The 13,380-nt window shown below is 30.7% G+C and overlaps 2 protein-coding genes across 4 annotated transcripts; one reads left to right on the forward strand and one right to left on the reverse strand.

Annotated features, from left to right (window-relative positions):
* Positions 1-769: 769 nt before the first annotated feature.
* On the reverse strand, positions 770-1,447 carry LOC123677774 (39S ribosomal protein L20, mitochondrial). Its single transcript, XM_045614472.1, has 3 exons — positions 1,303-1,447; positions 1,141-1,251; positions 770-1,089 (listed from the first exon to the last, which is right to left on the reverse strand). Exons 1-3 carry the CDS (start codon positions 1,387-1,389, stop codon positions 835-837), a joined length of 453 nt encoding a protein of 150 aa, XP_045470428.1. The 5' UTR covers positions 1,390-1,447; the 3' UTR covers positions 770-834.
* A 261-nt stretch (positions 1,448-1,708) lies between these two features.
* On the forward strand, positions 1,709-13,230 carry LOC123677700 (activated Cdc42 kinase-like). Of its 3 annotated transcripts, none has more exons than XM_045614380.1 (13): positions 1,712-1,861; positions 2,033-2,120; positions 2,832-3,189; positions 3,842-4,140; positions 4,510-4,714; positions 4,959-5,269; positions 5,687-5,948; positions 7,568-7,864; positions 8,003-8,227; positions 11,067-11,138; positions 11,189-11,348; positions 11,464-12,035; positions 12,245-13,230. In XM_045614380.1, the coding sequence occupies exons 1-13, from the start codon at positions 1,846-1,848 to the stop codon at positions 12,440-12,442; spliced, it is 3,063 nt and encodes a 1,020-aa protein (XP_045470336.1). In that variant the 5' UTR covers positions 1,712-1,845; the 3' UTR covers positions 12,443-13,230. The 3 variants fall into 3 exon arrangements, with proteins under 3 accessions (XP_045470338.1, XP_045470336.1, XP_045470337.1); XM_045614381.1 differs by having other exon boundaries at positions 1,734-1,952; XM_045614382.1 differs by lacking the exons at positions 11,067-11,138; positions 11,189-11,348; positions 11,464-12,035; positions 12,245-13,230 and adding an exon at positions 9,560-11,055 and having other exon boundaries at positions 1,709-1,861.
* Positions 13,231-13,380: the final 150 nt, after the last annotated feature.

Genomic DNA, 13,380 nt, shown 5'->3' on the forward strand with positions numbered 1-13,380 from the left:
AGAATGATTCATAAATAGATGTCTATACTTGCAAATTTTCCTCATTCTCTTCCCCTAATTCTAATAGAACAATTCGACAATTTGTATTTATTTTCTCATGAATAGCATATGGACAAACAAAAATGATAACCTTTTTAATTCCGCCGCCTTCATCTAAACTCTTGAGGATCTGGCATAATTCGCTTCGTAGATGTGTTCACATCTACGGGTAATTAGTGGAATAAGGGCAAATCATTAAATTCAAAGCTAATTAAGCCAGATGCTCAAGAATTTAGATGAAGGCGGCGGAGTTAAAAAGGTTATCATTTTTGTTTGTCCATATGCTATTCATGAGAAAATAAATACAAATTGTCGAATTGTTCTATTAGAATTAGGGGAAGAGAATGAGGAAAATTTGCAAGTATAGACATCTATTTATGAATCATTCTGTATATTTGTTTTACAGAGCTGACCAAATACCAACATGTAGAAATCTTTAGATCACGCTACCCCATTTCCTGATGCAAACTGTCATTATACTATGATATTATTAATTAATGCAAATTACAGATGATCATTATAAATTATTGTAACATCGTAGTGGCCTTTGGCTAATTTATCACGAATTTGGATATAGATTTTAGAAAATTCAAATAATAATTGATGATACACTGTTTAGGATTATTATTATATAAATATAATTATTATAATGCTACTATGACGTTACTTCAATCTTTTATAACGAATCTGTATGATTTTTGATTCTCAACATAAACTTCATTACATCATATTATCTCAGACATTTTTATTGCTATCTTAAAAACTTTGTACTAATTCTACACAATAGTTATTAAACTATTTTTTATTTTTTAACATTCTACTGACAATACGATCTTTATTTTCAATTCTATTCAAACAGTTAAGGCCATCGTTTGATGCTCTTTGTTTTGCTATTTCAGCTAATGATTGAAAAGTATATGGTTCCCAACAAGCCAACTCAGACAGAGCTTTCCTATTGAGCATTATATTTTCTCTGGCTAAACTTTCTCTGAAAGTGTAATAATCAATTCCATGTTCTTCACAACCTGCTCGTACTCTACAATTCCATAGCTAGAAAAAATGTGGTTATTTTCAATTCAATTCATATGCAATCTCACTTACATCCCCCATATCCAGTTTTTTTAATTTTCTTCCTTTAGTAGAATATACAAGTGCGCGATGTACATTTTTTATTGCAATACTGTAACAATTTCTTCGTCGTCCTACATAATGCTAAAACAAATATGTGAAAAAGTGATAATATTCTAAAAGAAAATTACATACTGCAGCTAGTTTGAATATTTGCCGCTTTCGCCAAAATTCATCAGGGCCCCGTGCTCTTATATAATTGACTAAGGATGTGAAAACCATATTACAATTTAATTATTACAGCTATTAAGCTTACTTCCACTTCGTTAATCTATGGCAATTAAGTAAGGTTAAATTTAATTTGGTTCTGTCAAAAAATTGTATTTCAAATTTGATCTGTGGTGGAAGAATATTTATTTGAAGAAAAATCTGAGAATGGAAAGTAACTTCAATTATTCTTGCATTCTAAAGGATTATTATTTAATATTTCTTTTTAGGGTAGAAGTATTCATTAGCAATATTTATATGAAAAATTAGTACATTAGTATATTAATAATTTTTTACCAATTCTATGGATCTTTGACGGATTTCGAAATTTTAACACATTTGTTGACTTTGACTTGACATATGTGTTGGATATTTCCATATTCTCATCAACTAGTCAAATGTAATTTATAAATAATAGGATTATAAACAAACAATAACTGAATTTTGTTATTATATTATTATTATTACAAAATGGAAATACTTCCAGGTAGATGGTGGTTGTCTAGATTGCATTAAGAATATAGTTGTTTTTGTAAATTTGTTCGTTTTTCGGTGTTTTATCGTAGATAAGAAAATGGGTATGCATCTTTGTGTTCGTGTTATTTTGAAAGGATATGCAATTTCAGTCATTCAATGAAAAACTGAATTTCATTTTCAGAGGGTGTTAATGCTAATTTTAAGAAAGGTCCTGGGCTTTATGAATTTTTAGTGGAAGCTGAACTCCAACATTATTTCAATAGTTTCAAGTAAGTGTATTCAAACTATAGATATATAGTTACCTTATTACAAGGAAAATTATTGTTTGAAAAATATTGAAACTTAGAAGTTGCTGGATGTGTGATATAGAACAGAATATCATTCTTGGATGCGTATGAACAACTTTCTACTAATACTCATAGCAAAAGTCATGCTCATACCAATTATAAACATTTTGAAATATACTGTAATATGCCTCTTGAATGCATCATCCCAAATAAACATAATTTTTAATTCTTTCAGTTTTCCTTCTGAAGGAAATGTAATTTCTTCAGAAGAGAAGATACTTCATTCATAGTGGAAATATTTTTGTTTAATGGGGCTATTGTGGTTAAGTACTCATTTGTTGATTACTCTAAGAATGAATATTAATCAAGAATGACACTTATAAACTGAAAAAAAAATCTTATTCTATAATAACAATATTTTTTTAAGAGGATACATCTATATGTATCATCTTAAAATTATAAGTAACAATGAATATACAGACTAGTGCTTCCAGATATTACAAGAAAATAATTTTAAATAACCCACATAGGTTGAAAGTAGGATATAATAAAGTTTTATCCTAAATTTTGCTGAAATTGTTTAGAAAAATAAACAGATTTCTCTATATATTACTTATATAAAATTCACAATATCCCTACAATTCAATTTTCTCAAATTAAGTAATTATAATTATGTATATTATTATTTTGCAGAAATAATTTGAAAATAACACACCCCTCACAGCTAAAATTCACTATAGAAGGAGATTTGATAGAGATGGGAATGTCAAAACCAGAAATTAGGAGGCTACGAAAATATTATGAGAAGCACTTTCCACATAACTATCTATCAAAATTTAAAAAACTGCTTACTCAGAAAAAACAAGAATACTCAAATACCGAATCCTGCCTCTTAAATAATGCAGATACCATGACTTTATCTAGAGCACCTAAAATGTCCAGCAAACATATAATACCAGCTGCCAGTATTTCTATAAACAAAGAGTTAGGTATGGGGGAGTTTGGCGTTGTGCAACAAGGGGTCTGGTGTAATGAGGGAGAAAGAATACAGGTAATTTAGGATTCACAAATAACTTTTTTCAATATTTAAATAATAGGTCTTCAGTTAGTGTTTGATCGAAATTCAATTAATTCATGATTCCAAACTACGTATAAATACAGTGTGTGGATAAAGTAACGGACAAAATTCATAAATCCATTAGTGAATGTTTTCAAGCAAAACGCTTGGACAGGTCAATTCCAGTTTTTAATCAACCACCTTATGGACTTTCATGCAAGAAAATCTTTATTCAACTCAAAAAATAAATTAAATTTAGCGCAAATGTTCAAATTGAGCTCCATCACCCTTTTGGCACTGACCAATAGGAGTGCAAACACTTTGTACACATCGCTCAAGGACTTTAGGAGTGATCTGCTCCATTTCAGTGCGAATTGTTTGCCATAACTTTTCTAAATTATTTGGCCTATTAGAAAGATTTTAAATGACCCCACAAAAAAGTCTAAGGGGGCCAATTATGGTGGAAACTCAATAGGCCCTCGATGTCCTCTCCACCTTCCAGGAAATGTGGCATCAAGATACTGACGCCACAGATTACTTTATCCACACTGTATATATATTTTAGTCTCTTGAACTCTTTTATAAAAATGAAACAAACAAAAAATAACAAATAATGAAATATTTATAATATTAAAATGTGTTGCAGGTTGCAATAAAGTGTTTATCGAAGGATAGAATGCAGAGCAACATGGTAGAGTTTCTTAAAGAAGCATCAATAATGCACAATATAGACCATCCGAATATTGTTAGATTTTTTGGAGTTGTCCTACCAAATATTGAAGGTAGTTTGATGTTAGTAACCGAATTAGCTCCTCTGAGGTCACTCTTGGAATGTTTGAAAGAGCCATCTCTCAGATCTAGTTTTCCTGTATTGACTTTATGCGATTTTGCCTATCAGATTGTAGATGGTATGACATATTTAGAGGCTAATAGATTGATTCATAGGTGAGTTTTGTTAATGGCTGATTATTCAAGAGATCATTTATTTCATGTAGTTCTAGAATTTTTCAATCAAAATTCACACAGTTGTAAAATTATAGGAAAGCTTACTTTATGTTTTATTCATCACCATCGTAATTCATTGTATCAAATGAAATTATTTAGGAATAAATCTCATTGCTTACATCAATTGAAAATAAGTGAAATAAATAATTTGATGTACTTTCTTTCTATTATTGTTTTATTTTAATTTGAAACATTCTCAAATTCTGAGAATAATGCATGTTTTTCAAGTGAAAATAAATGAACCAACTTTCTAAAACACACAATTCAATTATTAAGTTAATTCAAATGAAATGAATCATTATTTTACAGAGATTTAGCAGCAAGAAATATCTTGGTATTCTCTAAAAATAAGGTAAAAATTTCCGATTTTGGATTGAGTCGTGCATTGGGACAAGGAAAGGACTACTATCAGACTAATTTCAATGTTAATTTGAAATTACCTATTGCTTGGTGTGCACCAGAATGTATAACATACCTTCGCTTCACATCTGCAAGCGACGTTTGGGCTTTTGGAGTGAGTATTCCAAAGTAACCAATTTTATGTTTTGAAATTTCTTGATTTTAAGTTTGCATCATTGTGGATCGTGTCTAAGATGTCTAAAAACATGGTGTACGCACTCGTCTAAACTAATTTTTTCAAAAATGGCAAAACAAAATCCTATCAGTGCATACACCAGGGTTTTAGACATCTCAATCATGTCAAAATCTTAATTAAGAATTAATTACTTTAATTATTGTGGGTATTCATTTAATTCTAGGTTACCCTCTGGGAAATGTTTTCCTATGGTTTCCAACCTTGGGCTGCCTTAACAGGACAACAAATATTAGAAGCAATAGATGAACCAAATTTTCAAAGATTGGAACAACCAGAGTGCTGTCCTCTAGATCATTATAATCTAATGTTAGATTGCTGGAGACATGAAGCTTCACAAAGACCTAGATTTGCTGATATTGGGCCAATTTTAGCAGAATATAGACCAGAACAAGTTCAAACAAAACTAGCCGCCTCAGAAGGACCTCATATGCTTTCTTTCAGAATCGGAGATGTTATTACAGTTTTAGATAAAAAGTGAGTAGACTTTTATAAATGAATTGAAATATTAAATTATGAATGAAATGATAAATGAAATAAATTCTTCAAATAAATATAGTATAAAAGATGGATACACTTTTTATGTGATCCTATATGATTTACACATATTATTACTATATATATATTTTATTATTATTTTATATGAGAATTTTACTACCGAAATACGTAATGCAATATCTTTAAAAAAAACACTATACTTACTTTTTAATAATTTTTTAAATTGTGAAAACTTATAGTCAATGGTCTCATTTCATTTCTTTTATTAATATTCAAATTGTGTTTCACCAAGTGATAAGCGAGGAATCAATTTTAATAATGCAATACGTGAATTGAAAATTAATGCAATATGGAGATAATAAAAAATATGGTAAATCAAAATGATCATTTTTATAGAACACACAGTCCTTTGTGGAAAGGAATTACTGTAAGTGGAAAAACAGGCCTGTTTGATCCAAGCAATTTAGTTACTTACTTGGGAAATGATCTACCGAGTTCCTCTTTTCTAAGAACGGAGAGCACCAGATCTTCTCAAAGGCGAAAACTAAGAAGTGAAATGATTAGTGCACCTCAGGGAGATTTCAAGCATACCGGACATGTTGGTTTGGATGGAGCTTATTTTGGTGATTTAGGATTTTTGGGAGGTTCTAAAGGAAATGTAAGTGAAAGTAGATTTTTTTTCCTCTTGATATTCCAAAGGTTGGTTATTGAATATTTTCAACTGAAACCATTGAAATTACATCAGAACTTCAATCTTTTTATGTGTTTATTCCTTGGAAACAGTGAGCAATAATTTGGCCCAAATGTTTGTAATTTGATAATTTTAAGCCAAACGATTGTGTTTGACTCACTAATACAGAATTTGAGGTCAAAATTGATAACTCTCTAAAGGAATGTGCTAGAGACTTCCATTTTTGTGGTCTAGATATCTGGGTTAAGTTCATTAACAGGCATAAACCCTTTGATGGTTCTGGAGTTGTACCGATATGAAATTTAGTAATCAGTTGAAAAATAGCATAACAGATGTTATGAAAGATTAGATATTCATTTGACATTTGATCTGATAACCCTCTGAATCGCACAATATTATATTAAATCGACTTGATGTAACAAATGTACATACATTTGCCCTGAAAAGGTGAAGATTAGCTAAAACTACTCTTAAACTCTTAACCCCTCTCAGTTTACAAAATAGGAATAAAACAAAAATAATATAAACTCAATATTATTTGAAGAACAGATTAAATTTTTTTGGTGTCAAATGCGTGGCAAGAAGACGAAGCATTTATTTTCGAAAACGTGTAAATTCAATAAAAAATCAAATATCTGCAAAACAGAAGAATTTTAATTCATGGTGTCCTTCTAATGATTTGAATCAGTTAATTAAAAATCTCAAAATGGAAACACCTCATGGAAAAATGTTTTGAATGAAAAGTTGATGGTTTCGAGGGGGAAGTAAATTTGTGCTACAACCTTTTCCATTTCCTTCACCCTCAAGGGGGTGGGTGTCAACTTTGGAAATTTAAATTTGAACCCCTGTTTTTATAGAATGATCCATATTCTACATCAAAAGTTTTATACAAACAATTTTTTACGGTTGCTCACTGATGGTCAAAAGGAAAAGAGAGTTGTGCTCTATCACTCTAAAAAACAAGTTGAGAGGGATTTAAATGTCCATAGGTGTGTCCTTGTAGTAGCAAATGAGACTATGTTCACTCAAATTTCTCTAGAAATTGGCATTCTGAAACATACTGTTAGAGGTATTTTGAAAACTAACCAAGAAATTTTCCCGAAAGAATTTGTATAGGGTGAATAGAATTTTGTGAGATCAAGCAAATTTTTAAAAAGAAAGCGCCAAGTAATTTACAAAAAAATATTGCTTTTACCGATAAATTTTCATTTTCTCTATAAGGCCATTACAATCCATCATTTGACCATATCAATTCTCTATAAGGCCATCACAATCCATCATTTGACCATACCAATAAGAATGCAGTATCCTAAAATATTGCGATGACTTAAGTGTGAATTGCAAAATATAAATGTGTGAATACATCACACTCATTTTCTACAAAATACTAAGTCATTTTGAACACGCCGATGTGTACTCGAATGACTGCATCTACTATCCTTATTTAACTACATATTGGGATTTCATATCTGTCATTGAATATTTCCAATATCAAGACCTTCTGTTGCCAGTTACGTAAAAATATACATCCATATGACATAAATCTATATTTTTTTGTTTAAGGTTATAATTTGTATAATTTTCAGTATAGTTCTGTACCAACACAAGTTGTTGCCCCATATAGACCGCATAAAGATCTGGAAGCTGCTCCATTGCTAGAAGATCATATACCTACCCCTGTGCCACTTCAAGACCATGAATACCATGAAATCAGCGATGAAGAAACTTCTCATAGTCCACATTTAGATCTTGGTCCATCACTTCTTGCAGAGATGGAAATGATGTTCACTTCTTTGGGACAGCAACACATTTCCAATGATCATGAGGGATCTAATAGGAGTAATGAACTTAGGGAAAAACTAAACAGCACAAAGAAAAAACAGGTTAGAAGTACTTCTTATTTAGAATTAAATATATTGTTCAACAGTTTCATACAGAATTAACAAAAAAAAAACGTATTTATCTGCTGATTGAAGAACAAATTTTAGATATTTTCAAAGGGTAAATATCTCTTGTTCTAGGCTACAATCAAGCCCATATCTGCTCATGACCAGAAAACATTGGATACAGCTATTGCTTTGGCCAATGAAATAACAACTAGGTCGATGTCTGCTCCTGCTCCTACGACTCCAGCATCTCCAAACAAAAAGAAATTCAGTTTCAGATTTCCTTCTGTATCGGATTCAGATAAACATGTAGAAAAAAGGAATTTTTCTGAAGAAGCATTGTCTACATCTGATTTGCAGGTATTTGAAATTGATCTTGAAAAACATTTGAGGTTTCAAGAGATTACAATTAACAGACAAAGAATAAATTTCAACATTTATTTTTCTTAATAATTACAATTTTTCCAAACCAATTTTCTGAGGGTTAAGCTACTGATCCTAAGATCAAAGAAGAAAAAATACATAGCTTTTCATCAGTCAATTATATAGTAATTTTTTGGTGCCTCATTTGAATCAGATATACTGATATTGAAAATTAAATTTAGACTATTTCAAGGTTATACCGGGTATTTAACTTTCATTAGACAAACTTCTTCAAGAGACATTAGATTAAGCCTAGGGCAGTAATCTAATAATAAATAAAATTTGAAATTTATTTTTTTATTAAATTCAATTGATACTAAAAAACAAAATAATCTCAAATTAATATGTCATGCTACTATAAAAGACATCACTTTTCAAGTGGTAATCATGTTTGTAACAACATAAGTTGTATAACACATTGTTGAGATGTTCAAATTAACATTTAACAGCGTATTAAACTTTGCCTATCAAAAAAAGAATAATTCGTTCTTATCGCACATTTTTTAAAATTAATTAAGTATATCACTTGACGTAAAACATGGAGCTTCACTCCGCTGAGATTTGTTCAACCAATCAAAACATCTATTGGTTGGTTGCCCCTAGTGTCAAGTTGTAAACATCGTGCATTTCTCTCTTTTAAGGTTTATTTCCCTCTCTCTATCCCTATGTATAGGTACTATCTACTTATTATAACATCATTGACTGCCCCAACTTAACGAAATGTTGGCTCAGTCCAAATTGTTCGTTTGATTTCATTGATCTTAACCCAGTAACTTGGACTGTAGTTTCTATAAAATATTGTAATTCAACATTTTTGTATTTTTATGAGAAAAACAAAAATATTCTGAAAATCAAGAAATTTTATATTGAATAATAATTAGCAACATTTCAGCCATGTGTTATCAAATTTTTTTTTTTAAAACTACTTGTATGAATACCCCCTAGAGTTTGACACCTTTTATAGAAGAGTCCCATCTAAAAAAACTTATTTTGAATTGAACTTTTCAATAATGAAATGCTTAATGAAAAAATTTTTAACCCACCCTGAAAGTTTTATAGTCTATATTTTGGATTTTATGAAATTTAAATATCAAACAGAAATGAGACTCGATTGAATTATTCAAATGAATGCCATTCATTTTAAGGTTATAACATAATTTGAGGTTATTCTGATAAACTATCCATTTTCTACAAATATTCACACATACTAACACATATTGTTTTTATTTTCTTCCCACTGCCTTTTTTTTTTCATTTAACCTTTCAAAGAAATTCATGGATTCTCCTTCCACACACAAACAAGAATTTTCAAAAGAGCTGAGGCTTCCTCTATGGGATAAAGCTTCAGCGGAATTCTACTTCGCCAAATCTAGAGAGTTATTGTCCCGTCCATTTCCTCTATCCAGTAACATGCCCCATAGCTCTTGTAAGAATTTATCGGATATTGAGAACGATTTTATGCACGATAACCTGGGCTTCGAAGGCCACTTCGAAAATCTGTCCTTCGAAGAGGAACTGCCCAGAAGGTCGCGTTTCGCTTACAGAGATCGCACGCTGACGAAATCCGAGAATATGGCTAGAAAGACCTACGATCCTCGGTTCAGAAATGAACATAACAGGGACTTTTCGGATCAAGTCGGAGTGCCTAGTCTAAATTTCAACGCTCCCAAGTTCATTGAAGCCTCGTACGTTTACTATAAGACTGATAATATAATGGATAATGGTTTCAACCATCGTGTTTCTGAGAAAAAGTCTGAATACGCTATTGACAATTTTAGACAGCGCACTTTAAGTTACAGCGATACAATACAGGACGGTAATTTTCCCAGAAGGAATGGTAGAAGTATACGCGATCGTAACCGCAGAAGACAAAGCTACAACCCTAGGGCCTACGATTCGTCTTCGAGCGACAGCGACTGTATCAGTGTAGGGTCTGTAGATTTGGATTGGCGCAGGCGCAAAAGACTTTCCCGTCATTCCGGTTCGAATAGTAGTATTCGATCGGAGATGGTGAAGAAGTCTACAAATCCTTTCTTAAAACCGAATTTCTCTTTGAAAATGATGGGGAGGTCACCTCCGCCTAGTAATAGCATATTGAGCGGTTTATCTCCTACGTCTGTTTCAAGATGTCAGAAGCTTTCTTCAAATACGTCCAGCTCTGATTCTAGCCTGTAATAATAAAATGAGCTTATCACATATAAAAATAATTACCTTTAAGGAGAATCAGTAGAAAAGTTTACAATTTGATACAGAACAGATAGTTCTCTCTAACCATTAGGCTTTGTAATTATAATCAATATCACTTACATATAATTCTTTCGAATTCTTTTGAATTTCAAATTATCTCAATTGTTTTAAATTATTGGGTACAAAATCTATATGTTAAAATGAAAGAGAATTGAATATGTTCAAACATATATAAAAAGATGCTAATTATTTTTGCTTCATAACGGATTAGACATATCGCAAAAATTGTTTTCATTAGTAACTTGCTTTAGACCTGGTTTTATTACATACATACATCTATCTTACTTCAAGTTTCACAATTATACCAAGAATTTTATTATCTAACTTACACAACTTAATTTATTGAGAAAATTTTACTGGATATAGTTGAGTGATATTCACCTTCCCATCATAAATACCTCTATACTTCCTGTGAAAAATATGCCTCTCAAAACACCTCCTTGCCACCTATTTCTTTTCATTTTCTTCAACACCTAATTTAGTTTTCTTGTATTTTTATTTTTTTTGTTTCGTTTATTTCTTTCCCTAGTCGAAGGTTACACAGGAAGCTCAGCTTGCATACCAGGAACTTGTGGAAAATCCCAATAGTGACGTTCCTCAGGTGAGAATCGATCAGATATAAATGAAAAAAGAATAACATTATGTTTTCAGTTGATGGTTACCAATCCTCTTCGTATAATTAGATCAGGACAACTTCCTGTTGTTAACAATACTCGCGTTAGATCTGCAAGCGTGACAAGTACACTTCCACCTAAAATGAGTGATATAGCTAGAAGTTCTATTCCAGAAAACTTAAATGGAAATCCAAAAGGTGAGTTCAAATGGTGGATAAGACGTCTATATGTTAACCAAAATTAACTTCTATCAATGAAAATAATCTCAAGTTTAATTTTGGTAACACTTGGATATCTATTATCAATTTTCAGATCAATTACCACAACAAACAGCCACTTTAGGAAGACATTCATTGATGAGAAGTAACAGTTCTTATTCTGAACAGAACAATTCATCAAAAGAAGATAATCCTATTCCGTTACCACCAAGAGATAAAAGTAAAGCTCTTCTAACTTCCAAACCTAGACATACTCGAAAACATCCATTAATAATTCCTCCAACAAGCTTTCAAACCACTCTTGATAAAGTGAATTGCACTGCAAAACCTCCGATTTCACAAACAAACCCATTTGTTAGGACTAAATCTGAACCTGTATACTCTAACAATGTACAAGGTGTGATAGAAAAAAACACAGATTCAGTTCATTTCGAAGAGCAGATTGAATCAAATTTAAATGCTCTCGATGAAATACCATCAGAAATAGATGTGGTGGATGGAGTTTGTGATGATTTTGCAAGAATTAAAACTGAAGAAGATGGAAGTTTGACTCATCATGTAAGTTGTGAGGATTTGCTCAAGTTTGCCAACACAAAACCGCTGTCAAGGACCAGAGGAAATGATTCTGATGAAGTGAGAATAATGTCTAAAGTATTAGGAAAGAATGTGAGTAAGATTTGATTCAAAAAATGGGAACTTATCCCCAGATAAAAAAATTTAGAGTTATTATGGCTCAGGTTTCACAGTTATATTTTTTTCAGTTTAAAAATGTATTGTAGATCATATGTTTATTGTTTTTATTATTAATTCTCATCAAATTTTATATTGTTAAAAATAAAATTGTCAGCACATTCAAGCTTAACAAATCATTGCAGGTTAGTACTGAAAAATGCTTGGAGGCTCTGGATCATTCGAATTGGGATGTTATGAGGGCCATTAAAATTTTGAAATTGCAAAATGTGGTTAGTGCTGATCTAAGAACTTGTTATAATGCTCTTGAAAATTCAACTTGGGACGTTGCTAAAGGAGCTCAGTATATTTTGCTACAAGATGGTGAAGTTACTCAAGTATAAACAATTGATTCTCTTTATACTTTTGACAATATTCTTCTTGCCATGAAGAGTTTTTCTTGAAAGCTTTAAAAATTAGAATTAATTACTTTTGCTGGTCCACTAAATACTCGTTGATAAACTAATTGTTACACTCAGTTCAACAATTCATATGTATCCAGTAATGAATTTATTAGATTAAGATAAATTAGATTTCTTCGTATGTTTACTTTTTGAAATCATCACTATTGAATTGAAAAAAAAAATTCTGATTATGGAGACAATCATCAAGCAATAAATTTGTCTAATTTTTTTTGTAATAGTGGATCAGTAATGACTATATTTCTCATCCATTTTATAATTATATATATATTATTTGAGCTATCCTCTTTTTGAAACCAAAGCAATTTTGATCAAATGTCAATATGATACATTTTTCTACTGCAAGCACACATTAAAATAGTATATGCAGTTTGAAAATTTTGGAGCTACTTTATATTTAACTTATTATGTACTTACTATACCTATTATTGTGCCCAAAAAATGAGTTCCTGATATTTATATCATTTGAAATCTAATGTACATAGTTTCCAAATCTATACTCTTCATTCATTTTTTATTTAAAACATATAAAGCCAGATCTATTTAAGTTATTTTGACTATTTAGTTGAGTTGCTTCGAGAGAATCTCAATTATATTTTTGTCTGACTGTATGTTAAATTTTATACTATCAACCATTCTCAAATAGTTATGTTACTAACATATTTTTTATTGTAAGTATTTATATTATCTATATTAAAATTTTATACTCACTTGTTTCTTATTCCCCTTTATAAAAATACTTAAATGAAATATTAATAAGAATGAATAAGCAACTTATCTTATTAATTATTACAGCTCTGTACTAAAAAAAAAACTCAGTAGAGTCTGTTTTCAATTGCTCAAGTGTTCTTTTCAATCAA

The sequence above is a fragment of the Harmonia axyridis genome, chromosome 4 (genome assembly GCF_914767665.1).
Source record: "Harmonia axyridis chromosome 4, icHarAxyr1.1, whole genome shotgun sequence".
Taxonomy (NCBI): Eukaryota; Metazoa; Arthropoda; class Insecta; order Coleoptera; family Coccinellidae; genus Harmonia; species Harmonia axyridis.

Excerpts from the sequence above, each read along its gene's own strand:
- LOC123677774 (XM_045614472.1), bottom strand. The coding sequence starts at position 1,389 with ATGGTTTTCACATCCTTAGTCAATTATATAAGAGCACGGGGCCCTGAT. Across the intron at positions 1,252-1,302 it reads AAATATTCAAACTAGCTGCA|CATTATGTAGGACGACGAAG; the intron begins GTATGTAATTTT and ends TATTTGTTTTAG. Across the intron at positions 1,090-1,140 it reads AAAAACTGGATATGGGGGAT|CTATGGAATTGTAGAGTACG; the intron begins GTAAGTGAGATT and ends CATTTTTTCTAG.
- LOC123677700 (XM_045614380.1), top strand. Across the intron at positions 4,715-4,958 it reads GCGACGTTTGGGCTTTTGGA|GTTACCCTCTGGGAAATGTT; the intron begins GTGAGTATTCCA and ends ATTTAATTCTAG. Across the intron at positions 11,139-11,188 it reads CCAATAGTGACGTTCCTCAG|TTGATGGTTACCAATCCTCT; the intron begins GTGAGAATCGAT and ends TTATGTTTTCAG.